This window comes from Tinamus guttatus, unplaced genomic scaffold (assembly GCF_059628265.1).
Source record: "Tinamus guttatus ecotype Peru unplaced genomic scaffold, ASM5962826v1 Tinamus_guttatus_pri_ptg000264l, whole genome shotgun sequence".
NCBI classification, from domain to species: domain Eukaryota; kingdom Metazoa; phylum Chordata; class Aves; order Tinamiformes; family Tinamidae; genus Tinamus; species Tinamus guttatus.
The window spans coordinates 427,695-448,782 of record NW_028288798.1 but is presented as its reverse complement, the minus strand read 5'-3'; the positions used below and the strand labels follow the sequence as shown (position 1 = coordinate 448,782).

Here is a 21,088-nt window from a genome sequence, read left to right as displayed (position 1 = left end):
CCAAAGCTAAGACGGCTTCTACTGACCATCTCTTAGTTGTTCTCCTGCTTTCCCTTTTTACAGTGCTATGCAGACAAGGCAACATCTGCTTCTCCTCTGGGGTGGTCAGTCATACAGACTGACCAGTAAATAATTTTCCATACATCCCTTTGCAAAAAATCCTAGTTCCATTTAACTGTAATACAAACGAAAGCGTCTCCCATTTGCAACACATCACACACTCTCAGTAGCAGGAACAAAGCTGCAAAAAGTTGCGTGCCTTCTAACACTTGGGCTCTTTATTCTCAGCTCTTCCTGCTTTTATTTGCCTTCATCTCAGTTAGGTGATTCACCTTGCTCTTGTTTTCCTTAAGTTTACAAGGAAAAGCAAAATATCCCATAAGCATTTTCCAAACACAGGGAAAACACTCCACCTCTAAGGGAAAAATGTACAATATACAGACACTCAAGAGATGAAAGGTCTGGCACAAAGGACAGTTTCAAGAATCTCTCTGCTACTTTTCAGAAGAAATGACTTGTCCTAAAGGCAGTACACTTATCTAAGAATGATGCATTTCAAAACCTACTTTTCCTTCTAGCTCTTTCCTTTCAGTCCTATCATCTGTTTCTTACTCATGACTTTCATCCAGTGGTCTTCTTTTTTTCCTCTCTTAGTAGTATTGCTGGATTCCCCATAACAGATAACAACTTAATCTGCCTCTGGTGATGGTCAATTTTGTTTCAAACTGCTCATTTCTAGAGTGATTATGCAGACCAAAATGTAGTCAGAAAAGATATTACAGCCTGATTACCATGAAACACAATTTCCTTCATTCTACTGTCAGTGCTAAAAATGTAACGGTGTAACCAGCAGAAAATCTTCGAGAAAGAGTGCGTATTGCGCTTCTGAAGCGTTGGTTTTCAAGCCATTTTCTTCTCACCTGTGCTAAGCCTCCAATCTCCTTGACACAGACATAGAGCCTGAAGAGGTCCAGGGGCTTCTTGCCCACGGCCGGCAGGCTGGCCACAGGCGTGCCCCGCTCCTCCATGAAGGTGAGGTACCGGTCCACCCACAGCTTGCGCTCCGGCTCGCTTCCCAGCTCATACACCTTTGTGATCTTCTCTCCAGTTGTGGTAGAGGAGCTTGATTTCTAAATGGCAAAAAGAGAAGAAAGAGTTGGGGGAAGGGCGGGAGGGGGAGGGAAAAGAAAGTAAGAAACTCACAACATTGAAAAAGAGAAGATGTCAAACAAACTAAAGCTATCACACAACAGTCAGGAATGAAGGCTACTAGTTCAGGCACAAACAGTACACTCTGTCCATATACTGAAAATTCAGCTTTGCAAATACAGGGCCCAAACTCCCGATTTTCATGTTTCTTTCACTGATCTCAACTTTGGATCCCAGAAGGCAAGTTTCTGATGTTGCCTCATGTCATTTTTGTAACAGGTAGCTCTCACATAGTGCTTCTCATCAGTAGTTTGGCAACATTAAAAGTGAGTTTGTCCCACACGACTTTGTAAAATCCTAAAAACAAAACAAACCAACTCCCTCCACCTTCCCCAAAAGAAAGGTGCAAGAAAACCTAACTGCTCTACCAGAATAGGAATCGCACAAGAACAACCTAAAATATGAATTATGGCATCAGGGCACTCTGGGGAGTAGTGCTCAATTCAGATGGTCATAAATGGTTATGCTTTCCTATTTCTTCTCACCACTGCTGACTAAAAAAAGAAAGATGAATAGGAAGGCCCACAGTACAAGAAGACTGGTGGCAATACTCTGTGTGAACTGCCAATTAGCTGCATGGTCAGGAGTTATTGCTCTCCCCTCTTGAAGGATGAAAGAGAAAAGGCGTTTCATATACCCTACCTTTAGAAACAAAATGTATATTATGACCAGAGGAAAAACAGGGATGCATAGCAACCAGAGCTGAGCCACCACTGGAAAGCCAAAAGAGGTGGAAAGAGCAGATTTCTGCCTCGCGCCGCAGAAGGGCGAGAGCAAAACCTTTCTCTGGCCGCTGTTCTGGCTTTGCAGCTCACGAAGGCTCAAATTATCTTTATGCCCTTTTCTTCTCAGTGTGGAGGCAGCACAGAGCACTGAGGCTGCTACACAGGCTGCAACTTCCCGCGTTGCCTTTCCTGGGCGCTGGGCTCGGCCGCGCGCGCTCGGCAGCGCCTCTGGGCGCAGAGCAGACGTGCTGCCTCTGCGGCACGAAGGGCCTCTCGCGTGAAGCGGGGGAGGCCTTTGCTCGGTAGTGAAGACAGGCTGCTTCACAGTTATACAGAAGAGGGAAAGACTGGCAAGGCTTTGGGGAAGGAACATAGAGGTCTGTCAGAGGAAGCGTTCTTTATATATGTATAGTAAAAACATAAACTTGGTTGCAGTAGCTATTTCTTAAGTGCATCTAGTCTACTACGCATCTTTTATTCCTTAACTTTTTGCTTATTTTGAACATGAGACAGTAAGCAGCAACTCTGTAGAGTTGAACAACTCTACAGAGGACTCTGGATGTGCCTCAGGGATGCTACAGACGCAGTAGCTGTCTGTGTCCCACGCAGCACTGGTGAGGGAGGGCACGGACACCACGGAAAAGGTAGTGCTGCAGCATCCAACTGCCCATGATCTCAAAGGTTTTGCCACCCTTCATCTTGCACATGCTAGTCTGGAAGGTGCAACAGGCTCTGCATCTCTCCAGCCTTTTCCTGGAACTTGGCAATGCTGGAGGAGAGCCAGAAGAGAAACATGAAGCCAAGCGGGGGTGATCCAGCATTTCCATGAGCCATTGCTGTTTCTCCTTGAGAATGGATATTAATTTTATTTCAATACAGAGCGTCCTGTAAAGTTTTTTGCTGTGCTTCCTGATTGTATAACTTTTTTTACAGTAATCCTTCCTACCAGGAGATAATATTACCTTTCTTACTTAGAAATGGGGCACACTGATGAATTCACTCGAGTTGTATTTAGTGGTGGTGTCACTCCTACTTAAGCCAGTGTTGAGGCTGAATTTGGTTCACTGATATTACATGGATGGCAAGAAAGTGCTTTGACATAACCCTGTAGCTTATGCAATGAAACACAAACCGCTTCTCTAATGGAAATCCTTTCACTTGAAGAAACACTTGCTACCTATTTGAGTCTTTAAAAATCAAGACTGGTTTTAACAAATGCACTGCCTCAAAGATTCTTTTTTTGAAGTAGTTGGGAAAAGGGAATTAGGCCAGTTTGCTAAACATTTGATTTTGCAATGAGAATAGAAATACGACCATACAAATTTGAACAGCTGAACAAACTGGAATTACGCTATTACTAACTGCAGTAAGGACGAATTGACTGTTCATCAACATTAATCTTCAGCTCATCCTTGTGATGCCATATAACTACAATTAAAGCTATAAGCTTTTACATGGCACATTCTGTATGTACTTATATTTAACATATGAAGCAACAGAGTAGTTTCTATTTTACTTTTATGCAAGTTCACTATTGAAAGAATGTTCAGATTTACCAGTTTTATGTTTCACTTTATGTTCACTTTCATATGCTAAAGTTTTCTTTTTAAAATCAAATTTGGAGCAGAATGGAAATTGGCTAAATTTTTTTCTTACTGGGTTCTACTACACATCTCAAACAATGTTGCTTTTCAGCAGTGCTGCAGCAGGCTCTAAAATGACAGTATAATCTGAAAACTTTTCACAGCTTACAGAAGGTAAGAAGTGTTTCTTACTGTGTGAGCTTTCAGGTTGTCACACTTTGTAAAATGGGTGCAATTTTCTTCTAAAATGAAATGTTAACTTTAGAAGAATGCACTGGAGGGAAAAATGCTATTCCTCAAGAGTAAAGATCTTTTCCTTTTCTGTATTTTTATAAACTTAAACACATAAAAATGACAGATGTGTGCAAGCCAGTCTACACACAAATTTTAGTTCCTTGTGGGCAGATTCAGCTGGAAGTCTACATTTACTTACACATAAATATTATCCCCAGAAAATGAGGGTTTATTACAAGAAGATCCCATTAACAGACTGTTATAAACACGTATATGCCAGGCAATGCTGGAAGAATACAATTCACGTGTTTTTCTTCTGTAAGTTTTGTTGATAATTTTGATGGCCAGAGCATGCTGGGGCAAGCCTGCTGCACACATCTTTACTAATTTAGCTAGAGTTTATTCTGCCCTCAGTCCTTCAGCACTCTGACAAATATGAGCAGCCATATTTAAATGGGCAACTAAAAAAATAAGCAAGAGGAAACTGAAGCTACTTTCCATGCTAAATTGTTTTACCTCATGTCTGGTTTTTAATGCACCTACCATCTTTTAAAATTTTATTATATACAGACTCTTATATGGTAAGTTTACAGAATCCTTCAGAACAATGAAACTTTCTTTAGGAAATCCTGCTTTAAGGCAGAAGGGTGTTGTTTCTGTACATTTCTGTAGATAATTTGCATTATAGAACTATCTAATATCCACTTTTCCCACTTCAATCAAGAATTTTCCAATGTTATACTTACTGTACTGGCCCATTTCCTTACAGAACAAGGTGTGCACATACAGGCAACACGGTTTCCTGAAGGGCTCTGCAGACCCCTCGTAGCTAGTGTTGTTACACAGCACCGTTCAGCTGCCTCTAGTGCAATATCCATGTGCACCCGCGAGCAATGAACAGCACTTTATGGGGTTTTCATAACTCACTGTGCTATTCATGTAGCACTGACCCTCTGCATTATGCACCCATGCTTTCATATCCTCTTAATTAATCTAAAGACACCAGTTCTCTGCCACAAATGGTCATTATACACTGAATTAGAATAGCAGAACATCATCCTTTCAACTATACTGCTGAAGAGCCCTCAAAACACCATTTAACAATTCCTTCCGCACATTTTCTCCCATTTCACTTCCATGTAGAAAACACTGGAAGAGAGGATCCACTTAGGATCCCAAGGATACTTTGCAGTGGATGACAGACCATTCACCTTTGCTTTTTTGTCCACAGCTAGAAAGGAGAAATTTCATGTAGCACATGAAGCAGCTTCAGAATTTAATAAAGAAATGAATAAATTCAGGCTGTTGAAGCCAATGCAGTTATCCAATATGCTGGCCTTCTTGGGCAAAAAGAGATCTGCTAATTTATGGCACTTACCCTTCCACCATTTTAAAGTGCAGGATCCACTTATACCTGTGTCCTGAGAAGAAACCTGAGGCCAAAGATGCAGCAGCGTTTGAAGAGGAAAGCCCTGAGAACAGCTCTAAAGCTGCAAGCGCTAACGTTCCCCAAACGTGTATCTTGCCACGTTTTTTCAAATGCAAAAAACTCCACAGAAGTTCAGGATGGCTCTGGGCTTTGTGAAGCAGTTTGTACAATGAGCTCAGGAATGCACGGGGTAGCCCCTGTCAGGAGCACTAGATAGATCTAGACGGCCTATGCAAGAGCTCTCTTGCTCTCCTCTCGCTTTCCTCCAGGAAACATCCCAAAGAAACAATACCAGAAATACTACTGAAAAGAAAACAAATCCCGGTTTTGGCGCCACCCTTTCTTAAATCCTCTTTAAAAAAAATAAATAAAAGAAAAAAAGAAAAAGTGGGACTTTGTGAGGACAAGTAACACCAGCTGCCTTCTGAGAGTCAAAGTCACTATCAAGTAAACATCAAACTTAAGGTGGTGCATTTCATGCCATGCACCCCTCTGCTTAGGGGATTCACTAGCTTCTGATTTTGGATGAGTAGACCTTTTTGCGCTCCAAATGGCCTTCCACTGTTCCCCTGAGATATAATCTTCAATGTATCACCTTGTGAAAATGAAGTTATGATCCAAGAATTGTTCCTATGTTAACTGCACATTAACATTGGAAAAAAACACCTTTATGTATTGCAGTATTTTGCTACAGAGAAATTATCATTGCTATTATTTTTACTAAAAAGAAAAAAAAAGAGGAACAACATATTTTCCTAATTCGAAAAAACAAAGCAAAAATGGGCATTTGCTCCTCATAGGCCATGTATGGTTGTGTTCACATTCTCTTTTTTATATATATACACACGTATATGAATACAAATTTTCTATGTATGTATATGTGCAAATATATATATACACATACTATGAACACATTTATTTTTAGCTCCATGCATTTCACACAGATTCTTCTTTATAACCAGTACCAGATAGACTAAACATTATTCATCTATTCATCTAAAAAGAGTAGTTTTCTAAATGTGTAAATACGACACTTTTTTTTCTCCCACAGTTTGCGTTATTTCAGAACAAATGAATGAAGCAAATCAGAAACAATATTACTTGGTTGTTTCCTGATAATTTAATTGTATTGCCAAATACATAATTCAAAAATGTTCCAGAAATGTACATGAGTACATGACAGTCTTTTTTTTTTTTTTTTTTTTTTGTGGTGCTGAGCCTGTAATTCAATTTTTGACAGATCTGAGTTTCAGTAGGAGAGAAGATTACTTGTTTTGTTTTGCCTTTTTTTTTTCTGCACAACACTAGCACAGACAAGTGCAGCAAACAGCGTGAAGTCAGTTGTGTGAAGGAGTTTGGGCCCAGGAACAGCAATGGAATTGTCCTTAACAACACAGTTGGCATGCTTGGAAGCTGATGCATTACAGGAAGGATGTTTTCTTCACAACAACTGCTGTATTACTAGACAGCACACTTGCATGATGCACGCAATATTACTCTTTCTTATTTCAAATTACTATTGGGACAAATTTTGCCCTCGGCTGAGCATGCTCGGGCCCCACTGAAGCCAAGCAGTGGAACTTACAGTCATGTTTCCAAGAGCAGAATTTGTACCCAATGTCATAAAGAAAGAAAACTGTTTAGTGGATAAATAATGAAGAAAAGGAATTTATAAAACAAACAAGCAAGCATTAAATATAATTAATTACAAAAAAATAAACAAAAACCAAAAGAACCAGAGCCACTTACAGGGCTTGATGGAGTCTTTGGCCAGCCTGGGCTGCTAATGCTATCACTTTCATCTCCATGAAATGAGGAGATGCTAGCAGAGCTTGGGGACATTGGGGAAGGGACTGGCAGGTTGCCTGGGGTTGGGGGCTGAGAAATACCCTGAGAGCTGTAGCTATCCTGTGGTAGAGGAATAAAAAAAAAATAATATGACAAAGGCAGGGCAAACTTTATTAAAAACAAAAAAAATACATCCAGTTTAACAGACTGACCAATTCTTTATATATAAAATATATATAAACAGAGAGACACATACAGAAAACACACACATATATAAATATATTTATATATATATATAAAAGGTATTAAAACAGCATTATTAATTAGTATAATTTGGAAAGTTTGCTGGATGCTTGGCTAAAGTCATTAAGCCACCATGCTTACTTTCAAGCTCACATGGAATGCTAAGCATGGGTTTCCCCTTATGAAAGAAAGAAAAAAAAACAAGCCGTTCACCTTATTTTAACCAAATAAGGCAGGAAAGCAAAATATTAAAGTATGTTGCTGCTGCTGAGGCGGCCAAAACAGGAAGCTATAACTGAAGGCAGAGAAAAAATGGCTGCAAGGATTGAAACCAGGCAAGACCCTTTTTCCCCACCCACCTGGCACAGCCAAATCCCCACGCAACTTTTGGCTTGGGTCGCTTTGCCCCCGCAAGTTAAAATGCCGTAAGAACTAGTAACTTTCAGATCCACACAATGAAGGAAAAAGAAAAAAAAATTAAAGAAAAGAAACAAAGAGATTGCACGTGAACGGGAAGGCATGCGAGGAAGAACGGAAGAGGGGAGGCCAAAACCAGAAGATGGAGGACAACAGAGCAGGCTCCTGCGGGCTGAACCAACACCACGTGCGGAGGAGGTAAATACCTTGGCCTTGCTCTCGGGCTGCGGGCCGCCTTCGTCCTTGCCGTCCGCTTTGAGGGGAAGCGGGAGTTTGGACTCACCGGGCGTCATCATATCTGCAAGACCCATAGGTGCTAATCGAAAACAGGAGAAACAGTTAAGCGTGACCGCGGTCGGCTCGGCCGGAAAACCACGTGCGGCAGCGCGGCGCTGCCGGCACGGGCTGCGCGGGGCCCCGCTCCAGGGCCGGACAGCGGCAGAGCTCTTCGGCTGGAGCGAGGAAGAGGAGGAGAACCAAGGAGGCAAGAACACAGGTGCCTCACAACGACGACGACAACAACGGTTTTTACAGAGTAAAATACATTTTTTCACGCTTCCAGCAGGTTTTCAACCATCTGTGGATACGACCATTATATTGCAAGAGGACAACAGCCTATTCTAGTCACTACTGTGCTTTCCCCTCAGTAACATGAGTCGCTCAGTAATACACGGCTTTTTCTCCTGCTTTGGAATTTGAGGAAAAAAGGTCAAAATTCCCAGTCACGTTTCCACGCCGAAGGTGCCGCTGGCCCATCAGCTACAGCCCCTGCCATCTCCGGCCAAATTCCTTAGCCATGGGGAGCCCTCACTGCAAGCTCCAAGCCCCGCTCCGTTGGGAAGCGGCATCCAGCGCTCGCCCCTCGCACCCAAGCGAGGAGGGATGTGATGAGCGCCCAAAGGTCTCTCTCAGGTAGCAGCGCACGGGTCGCCCCCCGGGGCGCGGGGAGTTTAAGCCTTTTTTTCATTCAAAGCACAGCAAGTGAAGCAAGCTCAGCACAGCATTACTGCTGCAGAGCTGCTGGGCTCCTCAGCTGCTAAAGAGATGCAAGAAGAAACATCCAGGCAAACACACCCGAGCAGATCCTAGGAGGTGCTATGTCACTGAATCAATACAAATAGCCAAAGAACAACAGCAAGGCACTGGGTGGTTATTATTATTATTTTTCTCCTGCAGAAAACGATGTGCACAGCATTTACAGAAGACTGGATTCTCTTCCCTTCCTCTCCCTTTTTCTCTCCTGCACGCCCTTCTTTCAAAGAAAGATCTGAGATAAGAAAAATATAGAAGGACAGAATAACCTACCAGGCAGAAAAAAAAAGAAAAGAAAATACAAAGCTTACACATTTTTAGAAATAGCAAAGTGTTACTGTTAAAAAAATATATAAACCTGATCTGGTTTGCCTTGCTGCAAGATGACAATGCTGGCTCACACTAGGCAGCAAGCACACTGCATAACAAGCCAAAGAGGGAAGGGGGAAAAAGCTTTAAAAATACTTCACAGATTGCCCACTACAAAATGATTATTGCACATATTCATGTATTACTATGTTTTAGAAAATAATTAGTTTTAATTACAGCACTGAGAGCATGAGCAGGACTCTGGTGAATACGCTGGCAAGCTCTGCAGTGCTAATTTGCTAATATCTTTAGCATCACTGCAGGTTGAGACTATAGGTCTGCCAAAAAAACCTACCCAGCCATGTGCCATGTGAGTTTACAACTGTACGCTCAATATTCATCTTTGAACTGCTGGTGGTTTTCATGGGCACATTTTCTCATTTTTTTTTTTTCAAAGCACATTTGTAGCCCAATCAAGCCCTTAAAGTCATCACAACACATAAATCATAATTGAGATTAAAAAAAAATTAGTTGCAATACTTAAGACTTCAAGAATTGGAACAAAGAGCCTTTTTCAAGTGATGCAGCTGCAGAGAAAATCTATTGGGATCAGCTAAAAATGCTGTTATTTTTATATATGTGTGTGAAACCTCAACAAAACAGCCAAGCAATATTGCACTGGGAAGCCAGCATCTACCACGCGTTTGATCTGTGTGTGTCATCGCCCTTGCACTCCTGTTTGAGCAGGTGGGGCAGCTTGTTACCACTACGAAACAAAAGTCTGGCAGCCTGACACCTTTTAGTTTTGAATTCTACAGATTCAGTTAAAAAAAAAAAAAAGAGAGAGCATTTACTTTTCTTGCAAAAATTTTCTAAAAAATATATGTACAGAACGGCCAAATGTACTGCGTGTATTGCCTTAGTTTTCCTGGACAGTGAAATTGTCCTACAAAATCTATTTTAACAATTAACACATTTCATACTGTGAAAGCACTAAACAAGAACTTCCAGCTTAAAAACAATCCAAATACGACCCTTCCCTTCAAAGACAATTTTAGACAGAGTGAACTAAGGAGGGTTAAAAATTACTCTTCTTAATCAAAACTCTGTAAGGTTAAATCCCCTGCTGATTTCACAGTTCTCTAAGTTGGCACATCTATTTCATAAAGAATATAATAATCTGCCCATTCCTGGTAACCCTCTTTCCATCACAGTTACTTTATAAATTATTTCTTCCACAGAGGTTTTAGTAAGGATGGCATGTAAAATGCAAGTATTTATTTTATGGCACACTTATAACTCAGTCTCCAATCATCAGGAACTGGACATAATTTTGAAAGAATTAATACTGCATCCCAAGTTCTGCATCACTTTTTGTTCTGAAGTGTTTCGTCTACTTTGAAAAAAAAACTACAAGCATTTTACTAGTTAACTGTACGGTTGCTTAGTTTCCCTATGCCTTTAATGTTGAGGTGCTTCCTTGGTTGCTTTTCCACACGCTGCTGGAACACTGTTTCAAAACCTCTTGCACAAACCCTCTGCTGTGGGTTGCAAATAGACATCCCTTCATTTCTTAGCCAAGCAGAGCAGCAAGAACATCGCTGTGACCCCTTTCTGAGCAGCGCACGGGAATTATTGTCACAAAACTGCTAAATTAAGACACAGCCTTTTTCTACAAAGGTACTAATAATCCTGAGTGTGAAGTGCAGCCTAAAAGATGACACATTTTAGAGAAGAAGATAACAGGGAAATCTTGACTCAAAGAGCATTGTAGCGTACTGTGAATAGGTTTCAAGTACTAGCCTCTGGCTTCTTCTAAGAATTTAAGAGCTAGAATGATTTCAAAAAGCAAGTATGGGTCAAGGTCCCAAATTAACTATTCCACACTGAATTTAATGTACTCAAAGGCATATACTGACATGAGTAAAACCGCAGCAAAGTATCCTTTTTTGCTAAAGGCTGTGCAAAAGAATACCAGTCCCAGTGGATGATGAAATAGTGTAAGAGCAGCAATACACAAACATTGTTTTTCCCTTTATTGCTAGAGCAATAACAAATCACACTCTACAAAATAGAGCATTACATCCTTTGTAAGACATTTTTCCCTCCTTTCCCAGTGCTCTCCCTTAAAATAAATAAAAAAAAGGAGTGAATTTGTGACTCATGCAAAGTTGGCAAGAGAATCTCCAGTGCTTTTATATCCATGGAAAGGAAAAACAGAATGGGGACAACAGCACTGCCTGATGTCCTGCCACGGAAAAACATCCCGCGACAGGAGCACGCGGAGCAACATCTCAGGCCTGGAAAAGCTGCGGGAAGCGCCTGGCCCAGGCGAGCCGCAGCCGGGGCTCCCGCGGCGGCTCCGCTGCCCCTGGATCCTGCGGCCGCCGCGGCCGCCGCATCACGGCCCTTACCCCAGCGACTGCAGGTCACGAGACACCTCAACCGACCGCCAGAGCCTGCCCAAAATTCTGTTTGAAAGAGCCTTATATGAAAGCCTGTAAAAAGATGGGTGGGGGAGCAAAAAGCAGTGGAACAAATGGAGTTATTCATCTTTCAGAAAAATAAAAATGTAACTGAGCCATGAAATGGAGAAAAATAATTCAAATTTGTTAGAAGTGCTTTACATATAGTTGTGTTTTCTATCAGGGGTCTGTCCAACTACATATAATCTAATTTAAATATTTACTGTATAAGAAAATATGTGTCCACTTTAATTTTTTAATTTGACAGCCTCCTTTTATTTTTTTAGTGCAAATAACTTTTCTAGAGCTTCATGTTCACATTAGGGCATTTTGATTTTCAAAATTTGTTGGCAATAATATAAGCCAGTCAATGGAGGATTTCTGTAGCAAACCTATGCTCAGCATTTCTGCAGCACAGGCACAGCGGGTCAGATGGGATCCCCGTGGCAGTAAGGAGTCAAAGGCCTTTCTATAGTTTCCTTCAGCTCTGGAGGTAGCAGAGATTCTCACTGTCACTCTCCGTGCAAGGACAATAAGGAAAGCTTTGAGCTGCGGACTCCAAATTACTGCCTTTTAGAGTTAATTTCCACCAGGATTAACAAGGATCGCAGCAGGAATTAATTCTTATTTTATTGGTGTTGGTATTGCAAGTTTCCTCTCATTATATTTTTTAAGATCTGAAGTTAAAAGATGCAGGAAAAAAAATATTGAAAATATATGTGGAAGACGTGATCTCCTGTATCAAAAAAGGACAGTGAAGTTTCTGAGGTTTTACTGCATGGCAGTTTGTTCCGTAATTATGAAGGGATTCTGGCACTTATTCCTGAAGCTTTTGGTATTGTCATGGATGGGCTGCTCCATCAGAAGGACGTATCTGCTTTAATCTTGCAATTTCTGTGTTCCCAAACTGCTCTACGTCACCAGAAGCTACGGATGTGCTGTTTGATCCGCAGTCACTGCTGAAGGAACACGATGCAGAACTGCAACGTTATTTTCCTTTCAACCTGTGACATTAATTTAAATAACAAAAGGAAAAAAAAAGGGATCATCTCGTAATAAGGACTTAGAAATACTAATAAAAATGGGTGGAAAAAATAGCGTTAGAGCTGAGGCTGTACTGAAGATCTGAAACCATGTGAAAACAATTCCAAATAACATCAGCAAAAATGCTCTTCTATCTCACAGAGTAAAACGCAAACTGCATTTGAGCAAAATGAATAAACCAAAAATCCATCCTGCATCCAAAACCGGACAGCACAGCTCCCCCGTCAAAGACCCAGAAAACCAACACACTGACGTCTCCCTGTTGCTTCCTTTATTTTTCCACTGGCATCAGCGAGAAGCGAAGACGATCGCGGCAGCACACGTGCACGCACCACAGCCCAAGGGCCTCCAGCCGTGGCCTCTTCAGCACCCAGGGTGCTCTGGGCTGCTACAGGCCAACTAAGCCCTGCTCCTTTTTCTGACTGAGATGCGGCAGAAAACGAGTAGCAAAAGGCTCAAGAGCCAGAGAGCTGCAATGTCCCTGGGTTGCAGAAAGCCCGTAGACACGGTCACCCCTCGCTTTCCCCTTTGGGGCTGCCCTGCTCCCACGGGCGCTCGGGGGCCGCCTCAGTGACGCGCTGCGAGGCCGTAAGTTAAGTATGAGGTGAGCGAGAGGAGGCGGGCGCACGAACGTGCGCCCGCCTCCTCTCGCTCACCTCATACTTAACTTTCCACCGGGTAGTCCCTGAATTAATAAAACCGGAACAAAAGAACCCCTTAGAAATGCGCAGGGCACACACACGCACAACACACAAAACCCTGATAAATGTTTAAATTATTAAAAATCCAATATTTCAGAATGCATAACACAATAAAAAGAGTATGACTACACCATACAAAAGACTGCTAGGATAAATGGCCTTGCATTGAGCAGATTTCCACTGTATGAAATAACGAATGGCTGAATTATCGGAACAAAAAAACCTCCGTGAATCTTCCTTTAAACTGGTTATTCCTCAGGAATACATAAATCTTCCTAGGCAGGGCACTCTGCCATCTGTTTGCTGTTGGTTATTTTTGCAGCTCTGGGGGCCAAAGGAAAAGGGGGAAAAATTACTTCTGCTAATAGCAAAACAGAATTTATAGCGCAGTTGCAATGCTCAGAAGTAATTTTATTTCAGCAAGCCAGACAAAACACATAACTAGACAAACAAAACATAATATTACCTGGGACAGCTCTGGTGGGGGAAAAGCCAGCTATTATCTAATGGTCTTTTTGATAGCTTTTCCCTCCTCATCCAGACTGGGGAAGTGTGCTGCCTCGACTAACCAACGGCTTCCAAGTCAGCACTGGGAAAAGTGGGTTTTGTACTTAAAACAATAACAACTACAACAAAAAACAAACAAAACCCCACTTCCTTCTGATTAACAGTTTCTAATCTATTCTTCCAATAAGAAAAAAATACAGCATGAAATTTGTGAAAAACAAGCCATTGTTCAGTGTCTTGGTATCTCTGAGGTGGAGAAAAGGAACCCTCTAGACACAGCGGGCACTGGCCCTCCTCACCATGGTCGTTCCCCACCTGAGGGCACGTGGGCCACATCAAACTGGGAGCTGAGGAAGCACAGCTAGATAAGCAAGCATGAAGAAAAGAAACAGGCTAAGTACGGCAGAGAGGAAGCTACAGAAAGACAGGCTCTTGGTAACATAACATCTTAGTAGCCAAGTATCACTAAAGGAATATACAAATCAAGCAGGAAGAGAACTGACTAAAAAACTTACATCTCCTAAGCACAACCTATCCATCCTTCAGAAAAACGTCATAAAAGCATTTCAAAAAAGGGCTAATATAATCAGTAGAGCACGCACAGAAACTCCATGACTCCAGTAAGTGTATGGTAGGATTCACCTCGGGGTAACTGAAACTCCATCCCAAACCTCCAGAAAGAATTGATCTTTGCTAAGGTATAATCTCAATGGGAGTGAATCGCTTGGTTTTCAAGTTGAACATGGACTATAACAGACATTATCACAGCATCACAGTCCATCTGTCCTCCTTATGCACGAAGTTGCACACAAAGCTGCAAATAATTCTAAATTCACAAATTGCAATATGGAAGATAAATTCAACAGTTATGTTAAATATACATTTGCAAATAGAAGTTTTTGTTAAATTTCATACTCTGATATTTTAAATTAATAAATGAAGAAAACCCTATATGATATATGAATTCAGAAATATAGTAAATATGTTCTATATTCCCTAAACAGAGCAATTATTTTAGGTACCCAACTTAGAGCAGCTTCAAGTCAGAGCAGGTGCATGACTCTTCCTTTAAACTAGCACTACATCAAATGTTTCAAATTGCAGTTATCATAAGTGGAACACCAAAAAGCAACTGCAATTTTTGAGAAGACGAGGTGCTTCTCCTTCCCTCTCCCGCAGACACACACACAAATATACTTGCTAGTCAACACCTAAGTCAAACTGGATCCAGGTGTTGCTGGAACTGTTCAACGCACCACATTCATCTACATGCCGTGCAAACGGACTTAATGAAAAATGCATGAGTTCCTGCACAAAAAAATGCAAATACCTCCGCTTGGTTTTGAATCACCACCATGATCCACCCAGGAGGGGTGAAGCCAATGAAGGCAGCCATGCTGGGCCCTGAGGTGCCCTGGCCTGGGCTCGAGGAAGAGGAGGAGGAGGAGGAGGAAGAAGAGGGGGAGGAGCGCTCGTGAGAGGTTCCCCACCATTACCTGCTGAGCTGTTCACCATGTTCGGGGCCATGCTGTACGGGGGAGCCTGCGGCGTCATCAGGCCGGAGCTGTTGTTCATGGGCTGAGTGTAGGGCGAGCTGGATCCCATGATGCCACTCTGGTTCATGGCAGGAAAATTGCCTTGCCTGCGAGAAGAGAAAGCAGACACGGAGCGCCGCATTACCCACCACGTCGTCCAAGACGGGAGGGTCGCACATCTCCTCTTGCTTGCAAAGAGCTAAGGGAAAGGCACGCCATTAGGTTACTCCCACCTGTGTGGGGAGCTATTAGTGTTGAATTAGTTACTGCATGTCTAAGACAGAATTAGACTGAACACAAATTTCAAGAAATGTACACAGTGTTTTTAAAAGTCACGACCCTTCAGCAGAGAATGTATAGCTCGTATTTTTCATCCTGTGAGTACAGAGCAATGCAACCAGGAGTCAAAAAGTACATGGGATTGGTGTAAGAAACTCAAAGTGAACAGAAATTTTGATCATGTAATAGGAATCCTTGCCTGCCATAACTCAGAAAAATAGTGAAATGACCAAAGGAAAAACGGTTGCCATAGAACCCATTTCAGATTTCTTCATTTGATGTTTTCACATATGTCTTGTTTCCTGTAAACACTTCAAATTCCATGGTTCAAAAGAGCAAACCAATTGCATGTGAGCATTTAGCTTGGGCATAATCCATGACCAAAAGCGGCATACACGCAATTCCCAATGAAATCACTTACACGTAACTTCCCACTTCTATGTCTTTTCCTTCCAAACAGATTTTTTTGTGCATCACAACAGATGTTCCTGTTTCCAATATTCATTTAGAGCCCAAATTCTCTTAGTAAATACCATTAAAATGATCACAGACATAACTGCAGAATTGTATAAAATAACTGTGCTGCTCATGTACCATCTATGTCTAGTCTTTCAAGAAGTGATGTCCATACTAAACTTTTGTGGAAACAAGAAAGCTCAGCAGGGTTTCTTCTATGTTGAAAGTTAATCACATATCTGTATAATGCTTTCATAGCTGAGATTTGTTTGTTTGAAAAAACTGTCCTCAATAAAGCCCTTAACTAATTCTATGGGCCCATATACTTCAAATATTTTTGAAAAAGAACACTTACGTGTTTTTTAGTAGGTAAGTACACTTTATGTGCTTAATTTAGCAGATTAAATAGACAAATTGTGGCACAATAAGAAAATACCCAACCAGGGTAAACGGCATAACACACTGTAACACAGGGTTCATCCAGTTCAAAATCAACCTTCTATTCTTTTCACCCCATAATACAAGTATCTACATTTTCTTGGTATAGTTAAAACTGCATATAGTATGAAATATATATATTTAAACATCATTAAAATCATATATACAGACATATAATGAAGTGCATAAGTATACTCACTTTCTTATTCATAGCCTATATAGGAAAATACAGAACTCAGACCTGCTTCCTCAATGTACTACGAATTCCATGCCATTTTTCAAAATAAATAAGACGAAAAAGGAAGAAAATCCACCCTTCCAGCACTTTGGTACCTGTCAGCTCTTGCTTCCCTCCCATGAAAAGCATCATATAATTTTATCATATGGCTAGCAAAAGTTGCATTTCCTGGTAGCAAGATACAGTTACAGGTATAAATTCTACTTTTCAATTATTATACGATACTCAAACAAAACAAAACAAAATGTCCAAGCTAACCACCCTGAAGAACTTAAATGTTGCCTTCCCTTCTAGCTAGATTCCTAACATGATTGGCAGAAATAGTTTTCTTTTTTATAAGGTACAGGAAAAGGAGAGAGGAAGACGACCATTAAAGCACTATTTGGCCTAATTTTTCTTGACACATTGTGAATTTCTTCAAAGGAATAGAGAATGTGTTATCTAAATAAAGCATCTTTTTTTTTCCAAGTCAGTTTTGTCCTTTGCTCTGTGAAGACAAACTCTTCTTCACTCTTGCAAAGAGGCAAAGACTTTCTTTTGATATGAAGGAGACAACTGCCACACAATGTCATTTCCCTGATGAGGTCTGCAATGCGCGGTGGAGGGAAAAGATTTAAAATGCACAATGGTGCAATGCTCCAAGGGAAAATTACAAAGGCAAAAGGGAAGAGCAGGGCCGTTTGGCAACAACTTTAAAAGATTTCAGTCATACAGTCAACCTTTTCTTATGTAAATACTGTATCTTAACCCCCACTTCCCCACCCCCAGCACTCCTCAAATTTTAAGTTAAACCTGCTGTATTTTAACAAACACATTTAATTGAGAAATTCTCCCTATGGTGGAAAAGTAGGATTCTTTTCAATATAGACTAAAGATACAAGCAAAGATGAGAAAAGTGTGCAAGTGCATTTTTTTAGCTTAAAAGAAATAATAGATTTTGAAAGGTTCTTTTAAAGATTCCAGGAAATGCTGAACTCTCTAAAGGTATTTGTCTTTCCAATGCCCTTCATTTGCTTTAAAAAACACACAGCAGATTTGCACCTTGCAGGTAAGCTGAAATTGGTCTTGACCTACTAATATTTCAATACTATTACTTCCTATAGCATGAGTATCTTCCAAACTGTGGGGCTGTTCATTGTCTCAAATTGAGGTACAACCTATTTCATGTTACCCACCACGGGCATCAATCTCAATTGCGGTCCACGAAAGCACACTGCTCTACAACAGCTCTAAATCAAAAAGCAGAAAACTATTTCCAGTTTAAACTGAGTGGGAATTAAATAAAAGGCACATACTAGCTTTCGCCAGGACAGTGGGAAAATGACCAAAGTGTAAAAAAAAATTGCTTCTATACCCTGAAAGGCCCTAATAAAGGCAGGATCTAAATCTGAAGTTTCACCTGGCAGGACAAAACCCTTCCCCTTCTCCCTACCACTTAGTGCTGTGCTTAGATCTCTGCAAAAGGCCCATCAAATGCAACCCTCAGCTCCATCCCTCCCCCAAGTCAGTGTTTTCTCCATGGAGCACTGACCACATCACTCAATGGCTAATTCAGTGACTCAGGAGAGCAACATCCTGGAAGAGCAAACGTTATTTGATTCTGCGACTGGGTGTAGTGTGCAGTACAGAGCTCCTTCACGTATTATTCTGCTCTATGATGGCTTGGAATAGCGAGTTTCTTTAGGGAGAAATAATCAGGTATTACTTTGGCCTTTAATTCTCACTCCACAGTGGGCCTCCTTTGAGTAAAGACTGCCGACTGTGACAAATTGTGCTGCATCAGAGCTATAATATGAAGTGGAGTCCATTAAGAACTGAGCTGAGATCACCAAACTCGTTTTGATTAACCTCCAGGTCACTAAACACTTATAAATATGTTACACAGCAGCTGCTAAACATATTTATATATGCTTAAGGTCACAGCATCATCTGTTGGTTGTTGGAGTTAAGTCAAAAATCTTATGTCTCCTTCTGTGTTGCTTTTAGCAAAGGAATATCCAACATCTTATTTAAGTAGTAGTTATCTCAAAATATAGTACCAGCCTCTCTCCTACACATCCCAATTCCCCCCCCCCTTTTTTTCTGGGAGGCTAAATAAAAATCAATAGGCTTTTAAAAACTGTTTGCTGTACATGTAGTGACATCTAATGGCAAAAAGTCAACTGACCAGCTACCAATTGTATAGCTGAACAAATCCAGCTAAGTACTGTATACAGTTTTACAGTATTTACCATGCAAACACCAATAGTTGGAGTGCTTAGGGATACCACAAGAGATAATTAGGAATACTAGGAAAGAATTAAGAAAAAAACCATTCATGTTAAGTATAATGGCAAAAAGATGTCCAAGGGAGTAATGGAAATCCCAGTTCTTGGCACTTCTTGCATACATACAACACAACTCATTAGATAATACACTGCCTTGTGTATGAACTAGATGATCTGTCAGGTATTTTCCAGCTTTAGCTCCTTCAGTTCCATGATCCCAAATTATATGTGTGTTTTCCTCCTTTAGGAGGAAAAGCAGCTGGTTTAACACAAATTAGGGATTATGCTACTGATTTAAACATACTAGAGCCTAAACATCCTGTTTTTTTTCTGCTCTACTGTTACAAGTAGAATATTTCACAAACAAACAAACAAAAGAAATTAAAAGCGGGAAGGAGGGGTGAATCTGCGTGGGTTTTTGTGCAGGAACTTGGCAAGAAATGGAAGCTGGGTTCTGCAGTGGGAAGGCAGGAGGCCCAGGGCAGAGCTGGCACAAGAGAGGCTCAGGCTGGGTTTACAGGAACACTTTTCCCAAGGAGGCCAGACAGGCCATGGATCGGGTTGCCCAGAGAGGTGCTGCAGCCTTGGAGGCGTCCACGACCCAACTGGTAAAGCCCTGAGTGGCCCTGTCAGAGGTGGCAGCTGGCCCTGAGCCGGGCAAGCGGCTGGACAGGGAGCTCCTGAGCTCCTGTCTGCCCGAGCGACCCTGTGATCCTGCAGTTGTCAGCTGCACTGCTCTGCTGCCAGCGCCAGGCCCAAAATTCAACCCGTCAACTTCAAAACATCTCCTTTTAAGAAGCTCCTGTTCTGTTGTTTTCCTTCATTTGCAATCTACCCTGAAACTTAATCTGCACTTAATCTCTTTTCTCTGCAAAACAGGTAGCATCAGATCTAATTGTGCCTCCTGAGCTAAGGCAGAAGCCCACGCATTAAACGAGGGGATGACATACGAAATCTGGTCATCGTTAACAGGCAGAACAAAGAAATCACAAGAAGGAAAAGTACTGACAGTACAAAAGAGGCATCTGAGTGATCACAGCTGCTGAACAGTGTCTCTTGTATTGAGATATGTTTCTCTAATTGGGCCTGAAATCACCAGTAGGTTTCGTGTGTTGTCTCCAACTGTTACGGGGAAGCTGCTATGCGGAGCTGAGCCACTGTGTTTAATACTTGCTGGTATGTGGTTTAGGACTTCCTCAGTGCTGCCATGTGATGAAGGCTTTTGCTGTCATCTTGCTCATATTTGAGTAGATCGCTAATTACAAAGCTGAGTTCAGAGGCAGATCCAGCTACAGCAGAATGACAATAAAAGTGGACTATGCTTCTCAGAAGGATAAAGAAATACATACAGCTTTTTGTATAGAAACATGTCAAAGCCCAGGGTGCATTTTCTGTGGATTTTCTCTGGCATGTATCTGGCTACGTCTCTGTGCTCTGCCCTTGGTCTAAACTCCTCAGAGAGCACTGAGGCCTTCATGCAATAAGAAAAAAATGATCCAGTTTCTTGAAGGCATCCTGTGTGCCCACTGGAGTACAGGGGAGGGCTGAGTGCAGGAACGTGGCAAAGCGAGGTGTGGGAATGGAGGGGCCAGGCGGACTAGAGCGGAGGAGAGTCTGGGGCAGAAGGAAAACTGGAGGCGAGAGTAGACGGCAACAAAGAGTAAAGAATGAGAACAGGCAGGATTACAACTAGCTACCAAATGGTTTTGCAAACAGGAGGTCAGCAGTTGCTCAGGTCAAGGGAGAAGGAAAGAAGAAGCAGAGGGCCAGGGGGCAGAAAGGCCCGCAGGGTTGCTACAGGAGGGCAAATGCAGCACAGGTGTGGAGCAGAACCGCCAGGGAGCCGGCAGGAATCAGCTCAGATAAGGAGCAGTTGGCGCCAAGTCAGACCTACACATACCCTGGTGGCCACCAACTTACATCTATCATTTAGGCACCTTTGCAGTGTACTTCCAGACATAATCTACAGTACTCACATGACGTAGAGATTCTCCCAATTATCCTGTTGTGGACACTGGACCCAAAAAATTATCTTGCTACCCCAACCTGGCCACTTGAGCAATTGCTGCTGAAAAAAAGCAGCCTACAAACTCATGGAAGTTTGCCATCCTCGCTCCAGATCTTTAACCTACATCAGCTGTGCAGTGAATGCACTGCAGCATCCCAGGGGAGTAATTTGTGTAAACATT

At 41.8% G+C, this 21,088-nt stretch overlaps 1 protein-coding gene across 4 annotated transcripts in view; it reads right to left on the bottom strand.

Annotated features, from left to right (window-relative positions):
• Positions 1–21,088, bottom strand: part of ARID1B (AT-rich interaction domain 1B) — a 319,110-nt gene that overhangs the window by 27,486 nt on the left and 270,536 nt on the right. For 2 of the 4 annotated variants that reach the window (XM_088527205.1, XM_088527207.1), the window contains 4 exons: positions 15,183–15,328; positions 7,835–7,944; positions 6,930–7,088; positions 921–1,130 (listed from right to left, as the gene is read on the bottom strand). In XM_088527205.1, the coding sequence (XP_088383331.1) occupies positions 921–1,130; positions 6,930–7,088; positions 7,835–7,944; positions 15,183–15,328 (625 nt within the window). The remainder of the gene's footprint in view (positions 1–920; positions 1,131–6,929; positions 7,089–7,834; positions 7,945–15,182; positions 15,329–21,088) is intronic. The other 2 variants (XM_088527206.1, XM_088527208.1) reach the window with 1 other exon arrangement.